Source organism: Strongylocentrotus purpuratus, unplaced genomic scaffold, assembly GCF_000002235.5.
Source record: "Strongylocentrotus purpuratus isolate Spur 01 unplaced genomic scaffold, Spur_5.0 spur5_scaffold_19, whole genome shotgun sequence".
Classification (NCBI taxonomy): domain Eukaryota; kingdom Metazoa; phylum Echinodermata; class Echinoidea; order Camarodonta; family Strongylocentrotidae; genus Strongylocentrotus; species Strongylocentrotus purpuratus.
This window is the reverse complement of record NW_022145604.1, coordinates 1,720,851-1,748,801: the sequence shown is the minus strand read 5'-3', so window position 1 is coordinate 1,748,801 and position 27,951 is coordinate 1,720,851. Positions and strand designations below refer to the sequence as shown.

At 36.7% G+C, this 27,951-nt stretch overlaps 1 protein-coding gene across 1 annotated transcript; it reads left to right on the top strand.

The window, feature by feature from the left end:
* Positions 1-37: 37 nt before the first annotated feature.
* On the top strand, positions 38-25,791 carry LOC581353 (urea transporter 1). Its single transcript, XM_781359.5, has 5 exons — positions 38-827; positions 16,137-16,323; positions 17,873-18,020; positions 24,069-24,203; positions 24,859-25,791. Exons 1-5 carry the CDS (start codon positions 316-318, stop codon positions 25,095-25,097), a joined length of 1,221 nt encoding a protein of 406 aa, XP_786452.4. The 5' UTR covers positions 38-315; the 3' UTR covers positions 25,098-25,791.
* Positions 25,792-27,951: the final 2,160 nt, after the last annotated feature.

Genomic DNA, 27,951 nt, shown 5'->3' with positions numbered 1-27,951 from the left:
GAAACGGTGCCAAATCTGTGTGTGTAGTGCTCAGACCGAGTGTGTGCAAACAGGTAGTTTGTGTGTGGAGCTCGAGGAGACGTGGACGATGTAAAAGGCGACGAATTTGGGATGTTTGAGATAGTTAAGGTAGCATGCTGAGTGCTGTTTGCAAAAACCCACGCTCAATTTCACGCATGTAAACGAGATTATCGACCCAGTACAACACAATCGGCTGGAATGGCGACGAATAGAGGCTATTCTTCTACGACGTTACTTAGCAAATATGTGAGGAGTTAATTTGGTGCTGTTTTGGTTTCGGGCAAGCTTAGCAACATGGATGGCCGTGTCGACCATGAAGTGGACATACCGAACGGTGATGCGACCACGCCGCCAGCGCAGGGAGACGATAACGGTCAAGCTGCTGGTCAAGAGGGTCTCAACCATCTCCAGCCAACTCAAACAGGTCTCTCCTACTACCTCTCTTTCTTTACCGGGACAGTGCGACCTCTCAGTGACTGGGTCTATGATAAACCCTTACCCGTCCGATTCCCCATAGCATGCGCCAGGGCACTGGGACAACCCATCTTCGTGAACAACCCATTCAGTGGAATTCTCATACTGGCCGGACTATTTGTGCAGAGTCCCTGGCGGACTATTTGCGGACTCTTGGCCATGTTGACCGCCCAGACGACGGGTCTAGTCCTGCATCTAGATCGGGATGGAATGGACAATGGAGCATTCTCCTTCAATGGTCTCCTGGTTGGGTACGTGTTGGCATCCAGTTCGGCTGCAGGGGATTGGTACGGGTACCTGGTGTTTCCCGTAGTCATATGTGGCATGTTAAGGTAAGTAATTTTCATATTGACTTAGAGACTAATTTTTAAACATGTAAGAATTATACTATACTATGGTTAATGTTGGAGCAGACATTGTCGGGCAAGGCAAGCCTGCAAACCAGAAAGTATCCTTCCAACAGCCTTGAATGTAAAACAAAATGTTGATTAAAGTCAAAGGGGGTGAAAATACAGTATTTATTTTAATTTTTATAATACAATTTTTGTTGAAAATTGATGTTACAGAAAGCAGCAAACTCCGTTCATATCAAATAAGAACAAAAAGAAGAAGAAAATCAAGAAAAAAAAAAAGAATCCCAGATGAATGTCAATAATGCAACATGCCAACCACGAGACAATTTAGAGAACATATCATTTTACCGTCGGACTGTCCCCAAGGCTTCTTGGTGTCGAATCGGTCTGCATGAATAATTGTAATGATACATATAACATAAAGAGAGATAGAAAAAGAGAGCGAGAGAGATAGACATATATATATAGAGAGAGAGAGAGAGACTAAGAAAGATAGACAGCCTGAGGTTATGTGTGTGGGCGAAGAAAGTGTGTTCTTGTGTGTGTTCGTGCGTGTTATGAAAAATGGGAGGAAGGAGAGAGGAGAGAGAGTTTATTAAAATATAGATCATAAACAGAAGGTTGCAAGACTAGTAACATGATTTGATATATTACAGGATCTATTCAATTTGTCTTTTGATCAATCATTTCATTAGTTCAGTCGCAAGAAATATGTTTGTTCATATACCAATTAATCGTTCTTAAGGTATGTGAGCCTTGGAGGAATATTCGTACCACTACCCCTTCCCTTCTCCCGGCAACAAGCATCTAAAAACGGTATATTCAGATCAAAAACCCTAACCGATAGGCAAAATGGTCGATATATTTATATATTCTACCCGCATTCAATATGATCGGAAGCAAGCTACCGTTGGACGATATTAAAATTTTAGCCCCTTCTTTCCCCAGACACACACTTCCTTGAAAAAAGTCCGATGCTCAGATGACGATTCCTATCGGTTAACATAAATGAATGAATTGAATTTACAATACCTTCTGGCTTCCGCAGTCAAAATAAACAGAGGCAGAGGTAAACACTCGTTGGCGAACACAACCACCTTACTCTCTGCCTCGAACCATTCCGCGAAAATAAACCACTTGGAAAGGTTACATTCGGATCACGGCTCTCACCTATCATGTGGATGCATATTAAGATTCCCATCCACTATCAATCCGATCACAGATAGGCTATCATTGGAAGACATTAATTACCCCCTCCCCTCCTGAAGCCAATCATAAAAATCCCTTAAAACACTTACCAGTATGTATTATATTATCTGCAATCAATCTGATGAGAGGTAAGCAAACGTTGGAGGACTTTACTTCCCCTCCCCTTTCCCGAACACATGGAAAGGATAATATCCCATAATTAAAATAAATGATAAAAATAGATAATTATGATAGATGAATGCATCCCATCTAGTACGACTTGCAATAAAACTTTCCAGAGGTAAGCGAACTTTGGAGGACATTTACCCCCTCCTCTTCTCCAGATACACACCTCAGGATAATCAAACTCCAACCGATGAACATTTTATGGATGTGTTATTCATATCTGAAATCAGTTCGACCAGAGGTAAGCCACCGTTAGGAACATATATTCCCCCTTCCCCAGACACCCTTCTCCTTTGAAAGGATAGGAAAACCCAACCTAGAGAAATGATGATGTATTCATCACATTTTTATACCCTTATACCCAGTCAATGACAACAGAGGCAAACAAACGTTGGAGGACATTACCCTCACTTCCTCCGCTCCTTCTCTCCCCAGACACGTATATACCTCATTGGAAAGTATAAGATATACTCAAGAAGTTACTAGCTAGTAACTTCTTGATAAACTACACAATCCTATCTACATAATGGTCATAGATGGAAGAAATCATTGATAGTCTGTGACCACAAGCAGGCAATTATTGCACACTAAAAACCACGGTTGTCCGAGTTCGTGCGTCGTTCAATTCTATTCAATTCAATTCATTTATTTATTCATCCATTCAACCATCTCCGTTGAAGAAATAATATACTGCAGAATTCATTCACGAATAAATAGAAATGCAGGTTTAGCCACTTTCTCATTAATAAAGGGGGGGGGGGAGGATACGAAATTTTTCACGCGAGATAAAAGAAATTCAGACAAAAATAAAATAATTAAAAAAATATAATAAAAATTAAAGAAACAAAATAATTGAATAGCAGATAACTCGTGATTTTAATAGACATGACCGTAACATACGTTTATTAGTACATTTTTGCTTAAAGATACTATATTTTGCCTTGTACTGTCTGTTTAATGTAGATTTTTTTTAAACTCGAAAATCGATGCAATTTACTTGTGCGTTGGGATGAAATAATAGACGATGAACGAGTCTGTCTCTTTGCCGTTAGGCTCTTTTCAAATGTGTATATTTGAATAATTGAGTAAAAGCAGGTGCAGATTTAGTGCTTGATAATGAGTGTTTTCACACCTTCCGGATAGGCTGATAGGACTGTCATTCACCGTTAATGTGTTTTCATTCTCTCAGTATAATTGACGTGAATTGGTTCTATGACATGTAGTAGAAGTAGAAAGACAGCGACAACAAGTCTGAAATAATAAAAGAAGATCTCCTGCCTACACATGGTGGGAAGGGAAGAGAAGAGACACAGCAGAATAAATCGTTACGGAAATAAGTCTTAAGTGATGAGTAGAGAATAGAGAATGGAGAAAAGAGAGAAGAGAGAGAGAGAGAGAGAGAAAGAGAGAGAGAATAGAGAAAAGAGAGAAGAGAGATAGAGATAGAGAGAGAGAGTCTTCTGTCTTCTCTTCCTTCTTCTCTCCCCCTTCTCCTTCTTTTCTTTCTGCTTTCTCTTTCCCCTACTTATTCTTCTCCTCCTCTTTCTTTTAGATATCAGAAATATCCAGATGGGGCTTGGTAACTATAGGTCTGTGTTGTAAAGTAGGTCTATTGAATTAGTATGGTAATTAAGCGGTTTTAACTTATTATATTTCAAAATAAATCAAACTGTGCTTTTCTTTTATAAAGCCCTTACATTAACACGATGTCATAACGTAACTATATAATAAAAGAGAAAATACTTATGTGACGCAGTAACACGTTTGAATTATTGACTCTCTATTGGGGTTTAATGAAAAGCGAGTAACTCGTAAATTACAGATGAGCATAATGTAAACCGATGCGTTTAAATTATCTCTTGGGGGGGGGGGGGGGGCAATCCAACCCGTGTAATAAATTCATTTGCATGAAAGTAGAAAAATAAGATAAACAGAATAGAGAAAGTTCGAAATAAATCGGACAAATAATAAGAAAGTCATGAATGTTTGAATTATGATATCACTAAATCTTCACAAACCACATATTGGCAGTTTGGTCGGGGGATCGTGACGTATTCACGCATTAATCTTCCGTTTGTCGTGTACAAACATATCACCAATTTCTGTTTTTTTTCTCCTCAGTGCCTTATCCCTTGGAGCTACCTCAATCCATGTTATGGATAACATATTAGTGTAGGCCCTCTAAAGATAAAAGATCCTCCCCAGTCATACATTTGAGAAAAATCGAAATGCAGTCATTTTGTATGTTGGAACAACTGGGAAAGTTGTCCGCCACTATATCACAGAGACATTTCCGATTCGGCCAATTTGAAGAGCCCAACTGATAGTGTTTACAACTTTAACAAAATCATATCCTTTTCTTTTTTATCTGCGAATTTCATTCAAACTTTCAGCAGTCTACTTCTCTGATTTGTCTATTTTCAACTTATAGTCTGCTATCAAGGCTATAGTTCTATTTAAATGATAACTTGAAAACTTAAAATACGAAACATTAAACAAACAAAAAACTTCAAAGTGTCTACTGTGCGAGCTTTTGGGTCTGTTGATATGGGGGAAATTGCCTCTGAAAGCTAAAGAGTAGCATGTTTTAATTATCTTTCTTTTCATTGTTTAATTTCAAACTGTAATCGTTAAAGCAATTTTGAATCGTCGTTAATCTGAATTGTTAGTCCAATGCGTGCATATCTGTGTTTGAAATCTTTATTTGATCGTCATATATTTATGAGTACGACACGGATAAAGAAGCTAAACCCGAATTCAGAATGATGGCCCTAGAATTCTATTTAGAGTCACCATTTCACATTTCCTCTATAAACAAGACTGACGTGGATGAGAATTGCACCATATGTTGCCCTGAACATCAATGATTAATGTGGTGCACCTATCTCTCGGATGTTAGGATCCAATATCAGAGATGAGATAGTCAGGAAAATAAACGAGGAAATGACATCGATTCATCCTTCGTTTGAAAGATTGGTTTATAATGATTCTTTATGGACATGATGGCTGGAATATAAATCAGAGTTGCTAAAGCCAGGGTAATAATTGGGAGCGCCAGGAGTGTCACTTATGACAGACATGAGCGCTATACAAGAACCCACTATTAATAGATAAATCAATACTGCCTATTTTTTCAATACACAGATTCCATACGCACTAATGCACACAATTACGATGTTCTTGACCTGATTTTGTGAACGTCATTGTAAGTGTTCGTCTTACTAAATATAGGGTCTCATATCTTTCCTACACATGACAATCACCAGAATACCAAAAAGAGATGCTTTTGTAATCTTCAACAATATTTTGAAATTTAAATTTCAAAATCAATGGCTTATATAATTAATTATTCAACTCACTTTAAACAAAAAAAGCACTAATGTTTTGTCCATAGTTTCAGAATTGGACTAAATCTCCTTAAAACGTATCATGCTAATGTTTTACTTTTACATGACATCTTTGTGTTATTCACGGATATTATACAATGCAAACCAATTTCATCAAAAACCAAACTTTAACCCCTTTGGAAAAAAGAAGAAATAAAGATACGCTTATTTAGAGCGCATATTACGCTGTTAAAGGCCCAACAATAAATTTATTTCAAACCGATTCTACTCATCAGGCGCAAGGAAATTTAACGGAATAAATGTTCTTATAATTCTCAGCATTCTTCATATATTAAGCTTAATTTCTTATATGTTGCTGTGTGGCCAAGGTCTTTTTGTAATATTCTATTGTCTAAATATTGATATGAAAAGTCATGGAATAGTGCATGTGTCGATCTTTTGTGAAAATGATTATGTTGATCATTAATAGAGGAATCCTGTGGATGTATGTATGGAATGGAATAATTACTCATGAAAGCATTTTCTGCGAGATTCGCAGCCTTTTCACACACAGCTAAAATTCTATAAACATGATTAGTTTAAAGGGCTTTAAACTAATCAGCTGTACATACGACATCATTCACACACAGAAATTTCAGTGCGATCGTTAATCGTTTCGTGCTTAACTACTGCTCTTAAAATGCGCAGTAGTGCCATCGCGCATTGGAGGTCAGGTCATATCAAACAGAGCGCTCGCTCCATCCAGTTTAAACACGTTTAAACACGAAAAACCGTTCACACACAAAATGTGAAGCTTTCTAGATACGAACTTCGTATCTGCAGCCTGCTTTTAGGGGCGTATGAATCGTATGAACGATGTTCACACAAAGAAAATTTTCTATAAACATGTTTAAAACTGTTGAGTTATCATGTTTATACTAATCATCTGTAGATACGATGAATTTTAGCTGTGTGTGAAAAGGCTGTTGGTCATAAGAATCAGCTTACTGATCGTAATCATTTCATCAAGGCCTCTTGAATAAGTATAATGCCAGCATGATATTAACGATATTGAGTCTCACTGATGCAGAAAATAGGTTTAGATGTTATGATGATTCGAGTCATAATCTTTTGTATAATATCGATTTCAGCATTTTGTGGAATAGATTGATGTAAAGGTTAATGGAGATTAAATGAATAGATAGATAGTCATGCCATCAACTTGATTGATTAAAAATATTAAAACTACGCTCAAAACAAACAAACACAAAAAACAACAAAAACAACAACGAAACAAACAAAAATGTATTTGGTCACTGCATATCTTCCGACGACTCTAGAAATACGACCAGAGATGAAATGTTGCTTAACAAGATGATGTATAATCTTCGGTTTGAAAAATCGAAGGCTTTAATGAGGCAAGAGAATGTATACAAAATGTAATACTTCTGATCCAATTCACATTCAATGGCTTTCGCTAACATTCATTCACTTGTTACCTGAGAAGGAAAGGATAATTCTTTTGATAGAAAAAATAATGCTATCAAACAAATAAAAAAATAAAAAAGTATAAAATACATACCATGGATTATAAAAGCCATCAAGGAAATGTGACAATTCTATTGCTTGCTCTGTTTAATTCGAAATAGCACATTTCATATAGCCCTTTGGCCTTGAATAACTAAAAAGCACAATTAATATGCCTTTTCCAATTATCTATATGTGTCGTATAATCGACGCAGATCTGAATCAGTTTAGTGAATACCGCATTAGTCGTTATGGTAATGAAACAAACAAAAAATAATAATAAAAAAATGCTAAAGTAATTTTCAACAGACTACGTGTGATGAATCTTCAACTTTATGGGAAATTGATTTGTACTAACAAAAGGTGTAGGGTAGTGTATCAAAAGAGAACAAAAGGAGACATTAGAAAGAAGAGAAAGAGAGAGAGAGAGAGAGAGAGAGAATGGGGATACAAAAGAGCAAGTACAAAAAACAAGAAAAATTAGAAGAGACACAAGTGAAGAATAAAGAAAAATACAGAAATTTAATGAGAGAGACATGAGAGGTAGAAAAGAAATAGCAAATAGGGAAACATTCCAATTTCCAGCGATCTTGACGCTTCCAGCACACTTTCACACGAAGCACAGTTACCCTTTATACAGTCACGTTTTAAGTTAGATTACAGTCGCCCTGCGGAATCATTTTAGAATGTCATTATTGGCATAATATTCCATTAGCTCTCTAGCGGGAGTGTTTTACGTATGCCCTTTGGGACCGCCTAATGGTCAGCAGCACACATCACGTGTATTAATCAGCATCTGAATGACAGGCATAGGAGATGACCAGGGCATGGACATGACATTTACCCGGTACGTTTTATGTATGTTTCTGTATCACTCTTTGGTTTATATATAAATACACACACAAGAGCTTACACAAACATTCAATCATAGTCAATCACAATTAATTGAATGCCAAAACTGGGACTGATGTTTTTTTTAATGACTTTTCGAAATCGATACGGGGGAACAGAAGAGATTGAATTGAATTGAATTGAAATGAATTAACCTCATGCTGTTTTTACAGAAACTCTATTCCATCATATTAGTGTTTTAATGTATATCTTTATATAGGCCTACACAAAAAATAAAAATAATATATATAATAATACAGTATGCAAGGGCTGACAAAAAAAGATGAAAATGCAAAATGTCTATATTTAATAATTTGAAAATAAAAATAAATGATCAATGTCCTTCATTTTGTATCGATTTATACATCTACCCGGGTTGAATTTGATCCATAAAGGCTAATAGAACCGTATTTCCAGGGACTTAACCTGCAGGCCTAAATCATGGCCAAATCACATTCACTATAAAATGTCACCAACAAGGACATTCACGTTTGGAACTATGTTTTGTGATTTAGCCCTCGCTAATTTCCCATTAAATTTAATATTAACTGTGTTCGATACTTTGAGGCAAGGTTTGTGATATTCACGACAATCTTCATTGAATTCTGTCACGATCTGAACTGGAGCTCACCATTTTAAAACGACCCGTTGATAGCTCTTTGTTTGGAGCGTGCCATCTTCAGTAAATACCATGTCACGTAGAGCTTTCATATCAACACGTAGTGAGATAGGAGGCGAGCTAAATGTCAATATTTACATGGTTTTGATTTGTTGGAGTCTGGTGCGATCACAGTTTGTAATCATGTAGTGAGAGAGAAAAAAACGAGAGGATGAAAAAGGAGAGAAAGTGGAAAAGAAAGCAAATTGATAGTTATATAAATAGATAGAGGGAGAGAGTTAGAGAGGGAGTGATAGAGAGAGAGAGAGAAAAAAGAGAGAGAGAGAGAGAGAAAGAGAGAGAGAGAGAGAGAGAGAGAGAAAGAGAGAGAGAGAGAGAGAAAGAGAGAGAGAGAAGGGGGAGGGAGGGATAGAGAGACTAAATGAGAAAGTAAAAAAAGGTATGTATATTATATATAGAGAGAGAGAGATATTTTAAAAAAAAGAGAAAGAGAAAGAGACATACAGAGAGAGAGAGGGAGAGAGAGAGAGAGAGAGAGAGACATACAGAGAGACAGAGAGAGACAGAGAGGGGGATACACACATTATGGGAGAAAAAAAGGAGCCGAGGAACGAACCAATTTAACATGTTAACTGACAGGTATTTAGCATGGATAAACAAACAATACTTCATAGACACTGACATACAAAGGCATATGCACTTGTAATAGCAAGAGAGAGAGAGAAAAAAGAGAGAAGTTGTCATTTACAAAGATTATAATATGCACATGTGTAGACAGATAGGGGAAGGACATGGAGAGAGAGAGAGAGGGCTCACGTGCGTGTGTGTGCGTGCATAATTGTGTGTGCGTTCGTGCGCTGTGAGTTTTTTTGTGGGTGTTGTCTTTGGGAGAGTTTCAAAAAGAACTGTTGGAATTTAGGGAAGAAGAAAAGAATATTGCAGGGAGGGCAGGTATTTAAAATTGGCCTTACATTTACAAAAGTGGGAACAAGTGAAGTTTTCATGAACTTTTAACACTGGGCTACTGTGTGTGGCTATTGAAGCCTCGTTTAATTTAAAAAAGAAATGTTTTAAATAGATTGTTTCTGTTTGTCTGTCGCTCCAATTTGGGGTATTCTGAGGAGGCTAGGAACAGTGTGTGGTGGAAGTGTGGTTGGGTGGTGTGTGTGACGCATGGTGGGGAGGGGGGGGGGGGGGGTAGTAGTGTGTTGGTTGGATGGGGTTATTTGTTTTATGTTACAACTGATTTCATTTTTGTTTTCATCAATTGTAAAATGTAATGAAAATGTTTTGAATTCATGTCAAGGAAAAAGAACTGTATTTTATTTCTAAAATTAATTTGTGTTGTTTGGAATCAATAAAAAAAAGTATTGAAGAAAAAAAAAGTGTGTTCAAAGAGAGAGAGAGAGAGAGAGAGAGAGAGAGAGAGAATAATATGTCAACATTGATAGAAAACGATATTGGAATCAATGGTAATGGTTATTGATTGCAGCGGGTACAAAGAGTTCGGTCTTATAAATGGACTGTCAATACTATACTATGCATGAAGGGTATTGATGAAGCCATGCCACTCGGAAACAAAGAAATCTCTTCCCAATATTCAAAGGAATCATTTTTTCATAGAGTTGAGGTGAATGAGAACTCTCTCTAATTATGTAGTAGGTTCATGCTCTAATTAAACAGTCATGACATAACGATTCCGATGATAACATGATATAATCAGTATGGCTTGTAAACAGGTAAAACGCATCAAAAGGGCCGACGGTCATGAAATAATGTAGAATAATGATGATGTTGCTTCTTCCTCTTCTTCTTCTTCTTCTTCTTCTTCTTCTTCTTCTTCTTTTTCTTCTTCTTCTTCTTCTTCTTCTTCTTCTTCTTCTTCTTCTTCTTCTTCTTCTTCGTCTTCTTCTTCGTCTTCTTCTTCTTCTTCTTCTTCTTCTTCTTCTTCTTCTTCTTCTTCTTCTTCTTCTTCTTCTTCGTCTTCTTCTTCTTCTTCTTCTTCTTCTTCTTCTTCTTCTTCTTCTTCTTCTTCTTCTTCTTCTTCTTCTTCTTCTTCTTCTTCTTCTTCTTCTTCTTCTTCTTCTTCTTATTATAACTGTCATTATTAAGTAAGGTCTTGAATACACCAGGCACATCACACACGTGAATTGTCGGAACTGTACACAAAGTAAGAAATTTCGGGTCGATGGTTATGTGTACGAAATCTTATATTATAGAACGTTCATGCGCATTGATGAACATCTAATGCATTTTACAATTCTGCGAGCCCTCAAGAAATAGTGCTTGCCTTTTATCCGTAAATGTAGTAAAGAGTACTCAGGAACTTGTCAGGTTTTTCTGTCAAAACCAACAACGGTGGAGAGCAGTCTCCTACGCCAAATTTCACAGTTTTATCGGACGACGAGACAATTTATTTCCGGTCTTCAGCCTAATTTTCCCTTGGTCTTTTTCAATTCGTTACTCTCTGGCATATCGATATGTAGAGTTGTCGGGAGCGATTACAAACAGCACTAGACTGAACACGCAGGTAAAATATTATTCCCTTTCAATTTTTCATTTTTTTAAAATTTGTAATCTATTGGAGAGAAGATAAGTATCATGACGATATGATATGGCGTTTAGTGTGGTAAAAGTGATGCAGTTGAAAAGTCATTGGAGAATATTTAAAGATAAACTTAAGTTCTGGTAATGCGATTGCATTGAGAAAGAAAAGATGTGGAATGGATCAGAAAAGTTGATCATATAGCATGTAAGTAATGGTGTGTAATGCAAGGCTCTGGAGTCATCAAAATCATCATAAATTTGGCAGAGTCTTGGTAAAGTAACAATCACTTACACAGAAAGATGTATATGGGACAACACACATGGTATTGGGGCTAGTACTACCCTGACTTCCTTATCTTTCTATGCTCATTACTCAGCCAGTATACACTTTCTTCCAAAATTGTTTGGCACATGACATTTATTTGTAATCTTGAACATATAGTGTAAGTTTCGTTAGATTCTGTGAGAATTCATTTTCTTTTTTTACCAGAACTCAAGTTTATCTTTAATGAAAATAAACGAAAATGAGAAGACATGTCATTATTTGTGTGGAGATTCAGCTTTATGTTGTCAACGACAAAAAAGAAACATTTTGTTATGGGTCACAAACGTAATTAATATATCAGTTTAGAAAAATTGTCATTAAAACCTTGCAAGATATTGGTCATGCATATTGTATGCGCACACATGACTTCCTTGAAAAGAATAGGAGTTGATACGGTTGCTAAAGCAACACAAGGTGAGGCAAATGAGGGCATCTTTCGACATGGAGGCCAAATTGTATATTGAAAAAAGGGTATGGGATCCTATTCTGCGGAACGGTTATGTTAGAAAGAGAATTTAACGTTAACCAGAAATCATATTGATGATAATTATGGAAAGGAAAAGATTGATTCCTTTGAAAATGCATATTAGTTATCACTCAGCGGAGAGAGAGCGATACATTCAGAAGTAATCATGAAATTCAACGTGGGAGTGAGACGTGAAGGTAATAATAATGCCTGTTCACGATGCATCATTTCGCTTGCGTTATTCCTTGCGCTAATGAAGTACGTGAAGGGCAAACAACCCCTGTACTTATAACTCGACATAATATCATTTTGCAATATTCTCCTTGCATTTGACTTCAACGATAACGCTCTCACATGGTGCGTCAACGACCGCGCCATTCGCTGACGCAGTACTTGACGCATCGTGTGCAATGGCTGTAAAGGATACTAAAATGATGTAAAAATCAATCGCTGTGTTTGTAAAGTGATTTATCGATAAATATATATGGGAATATCAAAATCATATAGCTCTGCTAGTAAGAACTTGGTGTGTATATAGAACAGAGTACTTGTCTTGAGTGTTTTAAGTCAAGGAATATGAAGATTTTTTTCTAGCAATTTTTTTCTCCATATATGTATACAATATTCTCCAAATAACTTGTATAGCATTTAAGTATCTTAAACCGCACTTCTCCGACCCACAACCTTATCAGGGAATTTATCAAATAACCAAGGAGGAATAATTCAGTGTCTAAGTGCTCTACTCTATCTTCTCATCCAGCCTGTTATACTCTTACAGGATATTGGTGAGCTCTTCAGCCTTTAAGGATATTAATGCGGTCTTGGAAGTGTATGAACCATCTAATAAGTCAAATTAAAGGAGTTTAAGCTTTTAAGAATACTGCGGAAAATATATCGAGTGGTGGGGAGGTGGGGGGGGGGGGGGGTGGTGAGACATTTCACTGTCCAGCTCAAACCTGCAAAAACAAAAATGAAGTTGGATTGTATTATTTGAGGAATTTATCATATATTTTTTCATCATAAACACATATATATATATATATATATATATATAAACACACATACATACATACATACTTACACAATAATATTATCTGAATCGCTTAGTGTAGGCAACACACATTATGATTAGATTAACATAACTGTAATAAAATGATATGCACCTTGTGAAAAAAAAGCATTTTAATTTCCGTGTAGGCCAAAAATGCCATTCTTTTGCGTTCAAGGTAACATGTGGTTTTAATAATCATTAACATGTAATGAATGCGGGCGAAAATGACATAACAACTAAATCAGTACCTCGGGGTATTCATGGAGTTTCTATATATACATCTCCATCTACTCAATTAAGCCTCTTTTCATGTGTCTAAAAGGTTATATTATCATAATTGATGAAGGCGATGGTAATTTTATACCTGTTTAGGCTACAACTTTCCATTCCCACGTACTACAATTTGAACTGTTCTTAACATATGTTTTTGACCAGCATCTTCTACAGGTTGTACTTAAATGACTTGAATATAATTGCATTGTTACAACGGGAAAAAAATACACCTAAACATGGATAAAGATCATGTTTTAGAGAGACAGGAAGTTAATTGAAAATATTGGCAAGCTCTACACTGGGAGTCTGGATTAAGTTAGAAAGTGATGGCCTTAGTATTGTGTAATATTACCAAATATAGTTGCTCTTTTCACGTTTGAACCTCCCCCCCCCCCCCCGAGCAAGATTGAATAATGCCCAACTTATTGCATAATTTGTCATGAATTGCTAAGTCTCGTGATCAGAAATGTATTATATGTATCTTTAACAAAAACGTTTCAAAGCTTACAAGACCTGAACCTTTAATTAAAGATTTTAATCTATAATATCTGACAGATGGAGCATGATATATAGGTCTGTCAGGTTATGAAACCCAATTTTGTTAAGGTTCCGTTTTGTCTAGATTGATTGAGCGAGCACGTTTCCATTGTAATTAGATCTTCTTTTTCAAAATTCTTCCATTCATTCTCCAGGCTGTGATATTAAAAGGGGTTAAACATGTACACTGTATTATGTTTATCAACTGCAGAAACCGTGCATACGAGATGCAGAAAATGACGGAATATTAGCATCAGCGGTTCCAAGTGAAACAGCATACCGAAGAAAGAAATAAAACAAAGATAGAAAAAAGAAGAGAAAAGATTGATTGAAAAAAGTATGAACCGGCAGAAGAATACAAATTTCAATCATAAATGTCATTCACTTCTCTTCTCTGACTCCCAAGTATTAGGTATCACTTTAATTTCCTCTTAAAACGAGCATATTTTTCTATTTCCTTTATACCATTGGGAAGGGAATGAAAATAAAATAAATATAGGAGCTAAAGAGAAAAGAAAACTTAAGGTACTATGAAAGAGATGGAAAGATAAGAAACGAAAAGAAAAAGAAAGAGAGCATGCTGTAACGATAACTGTTTTATCTGTCTTTTTGTTTCTTGACCTGGATTGACACAATATTTTAAATCAGTATCCTTCTCAATTTGTCAAACAATGTAATATAATTATAGTTCAGATATTAACACGTCTGTCAGAATAAGCTCCCTTTGACATGTTAGATGTATGTAGCTACAGGTTGGCATGATACATTGATAGCAAATATACCTGAATAAATGTATTGTAGCCAACATGTTTGCAGGGCTCTCAAAGAGAGCAGTCTTAATACTGATGAGGGTCTATCCTCGGTACACAAGGGATACTATATTTTGTAATATTCTCTATACGGCCTCCAATTTCCTCACCTTCCATCGCCCAAGTTAAGCTCGTCAAACATCTTTCAATTGGTGACATCGTATCCATGTCCGTTCAGTACATATTTAATATTTATCATCAACTCGTCTTCGTGTTTGCATTTTCATCCGAGGTTTAGACTTCTAAAGAGCAACCTTCATGTCCATTCTCTATCCAATTTCTCTCTCTCTCTCTCTCTCTCTCTCTCTCTCTCTCTCTCTCTCTCTCTCTCTTTCGTTTCCCCTCTTTATCACACTCTCTCCCCTTTTCTCTCCCCCTCTCTCTCACTATCTCTTTCTTTCTCTCTCTCTCTCTTTCTCTCGCTCTCTCTCCATCTCTTTCTCTCTCTCCCCCTCTTTCTCTCTCTAACCCACACACAAATCCTTCAATAAACTGCATTTCCCCCTGAAAAGCTCTCGATACTCTCTTTCTTTAAATTGGCAAGTCCTACCATTGACCCACAAGAAAGCTGCAGTGGGATAATAAGGAAAATATACAGAAAGGAAGAAAATTAAAGAGAGAGGAAGAAAGAAAAAAAGAAAGAAATACTGAGGAATAAAAATATTGAATGTACATGTAGCTAATCTCCCATGTGTGGTATAGAAGTAGGTTTTATACCCTTGTGATAGTAACAATATTGGAGTTTATTTCTATTTATTTTCCATATTTTTACAGTTCCTTTAAATAACAAATATATTCAACGAATTTTTTATTTCATTATTATTGACATTATCATCCACCGATTATTCGTGCCCACTTTAAGGTACTATGTCCCATTTGCAGGCCAAAAAATGAAAATGTTTAATTCCAACGGCATTTGAAAGATGACACTAATTTAAAACTTCCCTAAAAAAGGTGGGGCTTGAAAATGTCTTCAAGTGGGAAAATAACGACTTTTAGTTGTCAAATCGACTTAGGAGCTATATAATAGTCTTGATTTTCAGACCATTGCACCGAATGGTCATACGTTTGATGCTGCGCAAAGATTCAATCAGTTTAATTTTGGCCATCACAAGAAGTGGGATATTGATGTAGACAAATGCTCATATACCCTTCACAGCTCATTTTATGTATGTTATTAGAAGAAAAAAAGCAAATCAGTCACTCAATAGCGTCTGACAGTGAAGTCTAGCAAGTAAACGGGTTTCCTTGCATAATTTGAATATTAGGACACTGCTAACGTTTAAATTTCACAGATAGGACATACATGACATCGTTCCTGTTTTCACAAAGTGACGGTAGTGAGGAAAATCTGCACGCAAATTGTATGCGATTTTCATTCACTGCCGTCACTTCGTGAAAATAGGGACGACATATTCATAATTCCTGCAAAGCTCTACAGAATTTGAGGTTTGCCGCAAAAGGGACATAGTACCTTTAATCTAATACTTCAGTAACCTTTATGGATGATCATTTAATAACGTCCCTTTTTATTATTTTGTAGCACACTCCTGAGCAGCGCCCTCTCCGTTCTGCTCTCCAAATGGGGAATCCCCTCCTTCAACCTGGCGTTCAACGTTGTTGCTGTCTCCTTCATAGCAGCCACCGGTCCGCACAACCCTCACTTCCCCCAGCAGGGAGGGGGACCTAGCCCGGCAGCATGGGGAGTCGAAGCATTGGATTGGCTTCAGGTTCGTTCCTGTATAATTATGCGACCCTCGTACAACTACCAGCATAACAACCCTTCTCCGACAAATACTACTCTGACAGACCCCCCCCCCCATAATACTACTTTTTCTTAATAAATGACCAGCCACCATCATCGAATTCACTTTCTTAAGGTGTGACTGTTGTTGTTGGGGGGGGGGGGGGGACGTCGTCCGGTTTGTGATTGTCCTAGATCGTGACGTACCAAAGCAAGGGAAGGGGGCGGTGGGGGGGGGGGGGTCAATTTTGACTTTGGGTGTTTCTTGTCCTAGAGGAGTGATCTGCCGGAAATAAGATTGAAACAGTCCCTGCCAAAGGCCTATTAACAACTTGGTTAGCTTACAATTTAATTCATGAACCCAAAACCCCATATCCAAAAAAAACCCACAAAACACACCATTGTTTATCATGTTCAATATTAAAGATCGGAGCCCGTATTTGTTCTCGTTCTTGCTTCAAATATATTTTGAAGATAATCTCTAGAAATGTGCTAATGAATGATATAGGAAATATTATACGACCGAAATATATGTATGTGTTGATGTGTATCTTCGTGATGGGAATAGTGTAAAAACCCAATCTCCTCAAAGTATAAATTTTACGCAGGCCCTCAAAATCGTTACTTTTTAAAAACACATTTATCGGGTCGAAAGACAACCCTGAGGTGTTTTGACTCTAATCAGAGATGAAAATTGTTAATTTGTGGCAATAAACCCTAGGGAAATCATTCGTCTGCTGGTTCAGAACGATCGTTATGAACGTGTTAAGATCCTTTTTAGAAGAAGACGAATTATCAGATGTTAGTATTATTTTTTGCTTCTTTCCGATCTATAACGACCATTGCTGTTTGGTATTTCCTGATGGAATTGCTCTACATCCAATCTTGATTTGTAATAGGGGTTTCAGTATGACTGTGTCACTCTAGTGTGAAATTCCATAAGTCATGTCATCGTAAAATATTTTGATTCGGGGATCGATGAACGCTTGGAAATCGCAAAGCATGCTGGAAGTGCAAAATTAAAATCTCAAATTGGAGTCGGACAGATAAAGCGTTGAAAAGTAGGCATAGAATTTAAAGACGGTATGAATATGTAAATTTTGATAGCTGACATTTTACTTTTTAAGGGAGGAGAAGGGGGCGTTGAGAGAGCAATGTAAACTGTCAGCATTGTTTATACATGTATTAGGATTATTTTTTATTTTTTTTTGTATTCTTGGCCCTTAGTATTCAAATATTGGTTTGATGAAGAATTTTTTTATTTTTTAATTTTTTTTTTACTACTATAATCCTCATGATAATATGAACAATATTATGGTATTTAATTTGTTTTCTCCCCGCACCTTTCTCTCTCTCTCTCTCTCTCTTACTCTTTCTCTCTCACTTCCTCCCCCCTCCCCTCTCTTTCTCCCCTCCACTCTCTCTCTCTCTCTCTCTCTTTTTTCCTTTCTCTCTCTCTCCCCCTCTCTCTCTCCCCAGTCCACTCTCTTTCTCTCTCTCTCTCTCCCTCTCCCTCTCTTTTTCTTATTTTACAGGTACTAGCCAGCATCCCACGAGGTATAGCCCAGTGTTATGGCAGTGATAGTCTCATCACGGGTTGTTTAATGAGTCTTGGTATGCTGGTATGTTCCCCCATCGTCTTCAGTCACTGCTTGTTAGGCTCAATACTGGGCGCTTTAACGGGTAGGTATTTGTTTATCATTATGTCATTACTTTTTTTCCCCGAAAAAAAGCCCATTTCTTCTTTTAGAGAGAGAGAGAGAGAGACAGAGAGAGACAGACAGAGACAAAGAGATAGAGGTGAGGATAATGACAGAAAATGAGACAGAGAGAGAGAGACAGAGAGACAGAGACAGAAGCAAAGAGATAGAGGTGAGGATAATGAAAAAAAATGAGAGAGAGAGAGAGAGAGAGAGAGCATTTTGGAAGGTCGTATACGACTTTATAAGCGTGTGCTTTAAGTGTGTTCACGAGAGTGTTATTTCTACAGCACTAGTAGTCTACTTGGGTTGGCAGGTTTTCGGCTGCAAGAAGACAAATTGCATCTCTCAGTCCGAGTTTGGACACTCTCTAGTTAATAGTTTCTTTCTTTCTTCCTCTATCAACATGTTACTGATTAACATCAATCTGTAATGGTGCTACAGCTCCGGCGTCATCACCTAAAGCTCGAAGTGTGTTGCTTTGACTGATATCTTGAAACACTTTGGTAATAATCCGTACGCAGGGGTGGGACCACTGTATGTTTAAGGATCGCAGAATTTTTAAGCGGCATAGATCTTGAAAATGTTAAGCAATCAATAATGGTTCTTAATCAACGTCACAATATCGCTTGATATCCCACTGATGTTTACTTTGCAAAGCGATACATGGAATAAATATATAACTTTCCATCAGAGAATTAAACAGCCTTGCCTCTTCCAAAAGATCCCTTAATTAAGACATACACATGTACTTCTTCCCTCAGTAACTAGATACCATTTATATCCAATTTGATGAGTCCATGTATTTCATGTTTCTTCTTCTCATTTTGGGATTTTGTCAGCGCTTTGATAGTTTTAGTTTTTAGAGATTTTAAATGATCGATACTATTATCATTATTATCATTATTATTTATATTATTATTATTGTACACATGATTTGTTTCTTTCTTATCCCACATCCTGCATATCTTTGTCTTGTTCACCTTGCTTATCGTCTGTTTGGAGCAAGTCGTGTGTTAGATAAACACTTTACCGAGTTACATGGACGCAAATGCCTGACAATACCAATATGCGTGGGCATTGCCCAACATACATTATGCAACATACCTATTTGTAAAATAATTTCTGCTTGCACCTAACACCCATTTTGTTAATTACAAGATCGAGCACGCGATCCTTATTTACTGTGTGTAAGCCGAAATTACTCCAAGGAAACCTAACATTCATAACTGACTAATGTTGGAACGTTGCGACAAAAAAACACCACATGTAGATATAGCATATTAGTAAGTGAATCTTACTGAATGTTGGCCCATCTTATTATTTCCCATTTCACTTTCCTTCATCTCTCTACTTATATGTATTCGTGTCTGCCCATAAATTGACGCCAGCATAATCTTATTTCATGCATTCGATGCCTAAGCGATGGCATGCTCGGCTTCAGTGTCACTCCGTCAGGCATTACTGCAGGCTAATGCTGAATTTTATAGTCGGACACCACAACTAAAATCAGCAGCATTGTTGAAACAAGACATGTTTTATTACTAACCATGCTATACCATCCACTCCATTTTAATTCCATTGGGAACCTGTCTACTTCAGCGATCTGTTTATGTCTATGGTCAAGAGTGTGTATATTTACGTAATTCGAGTAGGTTGGGTTCCTTTTCAAGCTGTTCGAATTTGGTTTGAGAGCTACTACATCAAAGATGGGAGGCAAGAGCAATCCATTTGTGGTTCTCTCTTCTTCTTTCCTTCTTTCGTTTGACGTTTTCCAGCTGAGTTGACAAATGCTGGTTCTATGAAAGCAGTATTGATAGCTAGATTGCCGGGCGGGTGGAGAATGATGTATCCTTACCATGACATTTCAATTTCAATTTATATTGCTATTGTTAATAATTGTTTAATGGAAATTTGATTTAATCACATTTTACAAACAAGTTTTCATTATATAATATGCGTAAATATCATAGTAAATATAGATATCATGACATAGATATCATACGCAACATAATTATATACAAAAACAAAAAACGAAATCTTAAATTTTAATTGTAATTCGGGGTTTTCATCGATATTAACAAGTAGGTGAACAAATTACAAACGACATATATTCATATATTCTGACAAGCAAATAGGAAGAAACTTGGGATTACAGATCTTATTGCATACAGACCAATGATATCGCGTATGTACACGGAACGTCTCCCGACATAAATATGAATAGTGATAGTTATTTGCGATCCTGAGTGATGACAGGTTAATAGATATGTGACATGACCAGAAAAATGCAAAAGAACTTGATATTACGTAGCGGACAGATGGTATGTACGGAGAAAGAAAGAGAGAGGAACAAAGGCATATAGGAAACGTTGAGTTCGGCAGTTCATTGCTCACGGTTGTTTAGCAGAGCGCATAAAAACATAAAAATGACACGATTTATATTCATTTAGGTATAATCCCGCTTAAGGAATATTTTGATAGCATTATCTGAGACTAGAAGTGGTCGTAATAATCTACAAAACAAGATGAAAGAGGACATATTCTTTCTAACGGTGTAAATGTAACATTGAATTTCTCCATTTCTTCTTTTCGTTTCATATCAACCAAATAATCAAGTAATGATCTTATACATGATGCCGTCATCAATTTCAAGACCATGTCAAAATTATAGAAATAATCAATGTATAGTTTATTGGTACCTATACGCTTAGCAACGCAATACAATTACCACATTCCCTGATGCAATGAGCAATCGAATGGAATTTCTATCATGTGCAAGGCAGTGCATTAAAGGTATAGACCAGTTTTGGAAATGCCCCCTCTCAAAAAATGAAATGGAAGCTCTTATTACAAATCATGTAATAATAATAAAAATAATAATAATAACGTTTTATTTACCTAGGGTAGCCACTTCAGTTATGGAACTGCTCTTCCAGCGGGCCCTGTATAACATAATATGTTATTACTACCCTTCTCCAATCTAATTTGCTGAGCGCCTAGCTAGAAGGCAGAAGGTCCCATTGTTCCAAGTCTTTGGTATGACTCGGCCGGGGTTCGAACCCACGACCTCCCGTTCATGAGGCGGGCGCTCTAACCACTGAGCCACCATGCCCGGTCTAAGTAAAAGAATATGTTTTGACTAATTATGTGGAGATACAAATTTTCCCGGGAAACAGCCTACTAATTGATATATATTTGGTAAATTATTATATCTATCCATTCCGGATAGATATAATAATTTATCGCATAGTCCCCTATACATCTTTTTGTGTACAGGGCTTGTAACTTTACCAAGACTGGGCCAAATTTCTTATCATTTTGATGATTCCAGAACCTTGCAGTACACACCAATACTTATATGCTGATCGATTCCACAACGTTTCTTTCACAATGCAATCGCATGACCAGTACTAGTCTTTACCTTTAATGATATTCATTATATTCAGTTTTAGCTGACGATAGTCATTCTGGCATCGCTGGATGAGAATCTTCCTTGAATGAATAATACCCGGTCACCCCGCTTTACATCGTCGAGGTGGAGGAGGGGGGGGGGGGGATAAATCGGCAATTGTTCTATAGACACATCGTAGTGTTGTGGTCATGCGGTGGTTAAACAAACATGCCGGGAAGAAACAAGAAAACGTTGATTATGTGGGCACATAATTCCTCATTAACCTTTATGTAAAGTTTCAGGTTTTAGATTCATCACATATTATGAAAAATAGCTCAGTCTTGCCGAAATTCGTATGCATACAATCCTACACTATACCGAAGGACTACACAAACTTATGAAACGACCGTATGGTTCAAACATTTCAGCTGTTTATTTTTATGTTTCGAAAATGAGGGCATATGAAGAGCCTTTTTTCAGGGGACTTTTTCTTCTTCTATAATTTAATCCATTAAAAAAAGAATTGAGATGCTCACACATTATTATTCTACCTCTCGCAAGACTAAATATTTTCTTTAAAAGGTTACTATGCCTCTGTAGTTGGCAGAGCGGATGGATCTTCTAGGGAGTAACCGCTTGACTGTAGATGCGAAGGTCGAGGGTTCGAATCCCGACACGGCACTAATATCCTTTGGCAAGATATTTACCTGCACTTGCTACTCTCCACCCAGGTGTTAAATGAGTACCCGGTAGGATGCGACCGTTCATGTGGTTGAACGAGCAAGTGTGCGCTTGTAAAATGGCGACTGGTTGGAATGCTCCCCAGGGAGTAGAAAATGTGCCCACATTGTGTGCGGGTAAGCCTGAATCCGATGACCGGGGTAATAATATATCTGTAAAGCGCTTAGGCACATCGTTGGATCGATGTATTGAGTGCTATATAAAAAAAAACGGATTATTATTATTATTATCTGAGAATGTTTGCAGCAGGGTCCTTCACGATGGTCAACATTCCTGATACCAGTTTCACATCTACTAAAGATGTGACACAAACCACATACTACAGTGGTAAAATCCCTGTCCCTCGGATACGGCGTTAAGGGAAGTTCTCATGTGGAAACGAGGGTCCCCACCTACGCAGTCAAAACGTACTGAACCCTTCTTAAAAGAGCAGGGGGAGGGGGGGGGGCGGCCGTTGTAATGCTTCAACTGCACATCCCAATCGGGTATACCGAGAGAAGTGACTCGATGGTCATAGTGATTTACTTCGCTTTTCCCCTCCCAGGCACAGGTGATGCCAAATACATACAAATGACGCAATGTTCCTTACAGTTAAATTGGTAGATACTTTTCAATGATTGTCAACCTTTTGCATTAAAGTATAGAAATTACCACTCTGGGACGGTATAAGTACACATTTCGAGCTCCTAACGGACTTAACTCGTTAAAGTCGGCATGGTCGGTGCCTTATGGATCGCATTCATAACATCATGAGAGAGATTCTCGAAAGTAAATCGCGTCAACACGCTCCACTGACAACCTCTGCACTTACAGCACTATCGTCCCCCAAATTCGATTAATATGAGTCAAGAAGATGAAGATGATCCATGTCTATCTCTTCATATCCATACTTCATTACTCTTGTTAGGTGCTTTTTCTTCAAGGTCATACTGAAGCTATGGTATCTTTGAATTAATCACACTCGATGGGCCTTGAGTGCTGGGAGCGGATAAATTGGTTTTGATATGCCCGTCTTGAAGACTTAGCGCGGGAGTAAATAAGATTAGGGAGCTGTTTGAAGAGTAGCGAAGGTGACATTAACACCAATTTAAAAATATTTACTGTCCGAGAAAATGTGGAACGAACATTTTCCTTGGGATTATTACATCAGCGAGGGTAGGCCATTTCAAAGAAAATATGAGTCGTATAAACAAGATGCGATTGTTGTACACGCTTGTATGTTTGCAGTGAATGGTTTGAGATGTCAGAGAGTGCATGTATGTTCTATTAAGGAAAGAAGAGAGAGACAGAGAGAGAGAGAGAGAGAGAGAGGGAGAGAGATAGAGAGAGAGAGAGAGAGAGAGATAGGGATAAAGAGTGAGTGAGAGAGAGAGAGAGAGAGAGAGCCCTGGAGAGACAGTAGATGTGCAAGAAATACTTTGAGATAGAGATCTTAAATCGAGAGAATCCGGTAGAGACAGAGACAAAGGTAGACGGGGGACAAGAAAAGACAACCAGACTGTGGATTTGGATAGAGAGGGGTTCGAAGAAGGATATGCAAATAAACAGACAGACATACATGTTCATACAAAGAGAAAGAAAGAGAGAGAGAGAGAGAGAGAGAGAGAGAGAGAGAGAGAGAGAGAGAGAGAGAGAGAGAGAGAGAAAGAGAGGGGTATAATGGAATTCGATGCCAGACTTTTCCCCTTTATAATGCAGTATATGTTCATTTGAAGAAGATTTTATGATACACACATGAGTCCATACAAAATTTGCCAGATTCATCTTTTGTCCTTCTAAAAAAGAAGAATGTAATTTACATTATTCGTCTGAGTAGAATATAACACATCTCCTCTGAGTGACGCTGATGCTTTCTTTACATGACTTATTTTATTGTCATTATCCCCTTCCTTCTAGGTCTGGCTCTTGCAGCTACCCCAGCAGACATCTATAACGGAAGCTGGGGATATAATTCGGCTCTCACATGTGGGGCGATAGGGGGCGTCTTCTATGTATTGAATTGGTCGTCACATTTGATGGCACTTATTTCTGGTAAGTCAAAGTATGCGATCCGGAGAAGAGGGAGAAGGGTATGATAATCTTGAACACACATTACACCATTCAATCAGGGACATGTATTACCTCCATCGTTGCTACAACATTCAATCTAAGAGCTCGATACTAAGTTGTATAATTGAGCGTTTTTCAACCGGTACCCTTTAAACAAATACAAAGTTTCGCGTCACTCTAATTCTAAATTCATCATAGAAGATTAATTTTGCATCACTCTGGCATTAGTAAGTCTTTACACGTAAGGGCACATTTTTTTCTGTAAATGTTGCGAGTGAGCAAAGCGACCGACGTAGGAAGATACTTTATTGACTTAAGAATGTCATTTCCTAACATAGGTGCATAGCGATTTGTAATATTATGTTTTCACTAAATTTATATTATTCCAAAATGAATATTGATATAAATACAGTTCTCTCGCGGCACCCCAAGAGATGTCCTGCGGCACTCCGGTTGAATGCAATTGAATCAGAATACGGTACCATGATAATGATAGTAAATAAAATAGGGAGAAAGGAATGAACTAAAACCAAAATAACATTGCAACACACTGTAGTTTAAGTATTTCCTTCAGTTTTATTACTTTTTTCTTTGCACTTCTCTAATCTGTAAATCTTTTCTTTACCCGTCTCCACAGCCATCTTCGCAGCTATGGTGAGAGGGGCAATGGCCCGATTTTTCGCTGCTGCCCAGGTCCCCGTGGTAGCCTTCCCCTTCTGCATTGTAGCTGCTCTCTTCTTATTGGTGGACAGCAACACCAAACAGCTTCTGCGCGTGCCCGGTGACCGCATGACCTACCCGGAAGAACATCGTAAACTTTTCAAGTCGACCACTGTTGGAGTGACGAACGTACAACCCGATCAAGACCCGACGTAGCTCAAGAAAAAGAAACATTCTGAACGACAATCAGTGTTTGTTTTGTATAACCTTGAACACACAAACTATGAATAATTTGATAAAGGATTGCTCTTGCATGGTGAATGTAGTTTCTTTTTAAGGACGACTTCATGCAACACTAATCTTCACATGGAGAATGACGTCAACGAAGAATTTGAATGCTAACGAGGTCAATTTTCAGGGCATTGGAAATGCTGGGCATTTCTTCTTTATTTTGTTTAAAACAAAAATTATATCTGCTTATCCTGGCATACGGAATAATAATCAAACTACTCTGATCTTATACTTCTAATTTACGAATTATACATTGGACCTGGGTTCATGATTACACACTTACAATTATTACTCAATTATGAGCAGGATAATTAATTTTAATATACTGACCAAGTGTCAAGTAACTTTTGTTTGTATAAAATCGAAACTTTATTTCCGCGGAGAATAATTTCAATGACTAAGCGCGCCTCTGGATGATATGAACTGAAATATTAATACGTCTGATTATGAAACGTTTCGTGTCAAATGCCGATTTCTTTTTTTATATCGAACTTCGCAATTATTTTTTGAGGCCCTTGTAAGAAAGGCTGTTATCATGATTGCAACTGACAAACCATTTTGTTGTTATTGTAGTTGTTAAATTGTCCTCTTCTCTATGGTGTATCGTTTTACATTTGTCTATTTTTTACTCATTTTAAAACAATTCAGTTTGGGTCCTAAGTTATATGCTTTAAGTTAAGTAGAACGGTTTGTTCAAAGAATATGGAAAACATCCACTGCTCTCGACGTAATGCTTTTTAACAACAGATCAGTGATTTGATTTTGGCAGTCAATGATTGATATGAGTAAAACATGAGCAGCGCCCGCTATAGAACTATATTTCATAAACTCAAGATTTAGTAAGCAATGCTCTATTCACTTCCGAATACAAGGGAAAAATACAGCAATAAAATAAAATTAATACGGTGGGATAAACTTGCTTATGCTTATGCTTATGGGCACAACCCAGTTTTTATAAAATGATAATTAACAATATCGGATTGAATCAGAGCATTTGTTGCTTTGACTCTCATTTCAAACAAAAAGGAATACATGTTCAAATTCTTTCAATGTCAGAAGAACAATAACTTTACATAGCTCGGCGATCCAGAATGAGTGAGGATCAAAGATAATACATTAGGAAAACAAATGCAATATAACAAAATACCTCGGCCACTCTGCCGAACCGACAGATTATAGGCTATATTGTGTATTCCTGTTTTTATTATTATTGATATTATCATCGGTATTACTATTAGTATTGATATCTTTATTTTTTGATATCATTACTATTATTATAACATTATTATACTGTTATTGTTTTTAGGTTATTATTATTACTAATATTATTGCTATTATTATTGCTAATAATATTGCTATTATTATTTCTTCTATTATTCCTATTATATTTACTTATATTATTGCTATTATTTGAACAGTGTTTTAAAGTATTATTTTTACTATAATTGTTATTATTTTTTATTATAATCATTGCTATTATTATTAATTTCATTATTATAGTATTACTATCTTTAATCATTAATTATTATTAATTATTATTATTATTCTTATTATCATTGTTTTTTTACAATGTTATTATTAATGTTATTATTAATATTATTATTATTATTATTAATACCGTGAGTAATATAGTAATATACTGTTCTCCACTGTTTCAACTCGCCTGTATTTTTAACCCATAACAGACCACATAACACCATTGAATACATACATTTTAGATATTCAATGGAAAAACAGCATTTGTAGATACTAATTTTGTATAATTTTCTGGAACATTTCTTGTGTTTGCGTGTTTTTTGGTGTTGAGTTTTATGTGCGTCGTAACAAAAAATAATCAGCTTAGTGGTAAGGCCATTCTGGGTTAAACTGTTTTTCCTTCATTTGCTTTAAGTATTCACTTCACTGGATAGCATCGGGTAATATTAAACTGCAATTAATAGAAGCTAGTAATTTTATCACTTAGCTTCAATGTAGTCTCCCCTTTTGTCCTCGATGCGTTAGGCCTATAATATTAATTTCATTTTCTTTGGATAACATATGTAAATATTAAAGATTAGATTTTTACAGAATAAAAATTTGTATAACATAATCACTTCTTATTTTTCGTCATTTTTAAAAAATTTATTTATTTATTCATTTATTTTTTATTTTATTTTTTTTTTGGGGGGAGGGGTTAGATTCTTCAATTATCCTTATTCATAAAGAATATATAGATGTAGTCAAAATAAAGAGTGAGAAAAAGGATAGCGTAGGAAAATGAGAAAGGTTACGAGGGAGGAGCCAATCAGAATGCATTCATTTATTTATTTACCATTTTCAAATAATAGTGCATAATATAAAAACTAAAAATACATTTCTGACAGAAAGATGTTTGACGTGAATCCTTCGAACATTAACAAAAACGTTAACAGCTCGATTTTCTATTGAAAATAGTATATGAACGGAAATTCCGATACTTTTAATATTTATCTTCAAACACGTAGACCACATTGATAAATTACAAATTAATTATACAGAGATAGTGAGGAAAATCAAAGGCAGAGAGAGAGAGAGAGAGAGAGGGGGGGGGGGGTAATAATAATGATGAAACAGACAGATATTGAGCCATTCATTTGGAATGTTCCATGATTCAATCATCACAATCATATCCACAATGAAGGTTAGGACACACAGTCCCCAAACACACCTGTGTTTACACGCCCATGTTCGTATACGCCCAAGTAAAGTAATTCCACACCCTTTCAAAGTACAGTTTTTACTCAATACTAATGTCATGATC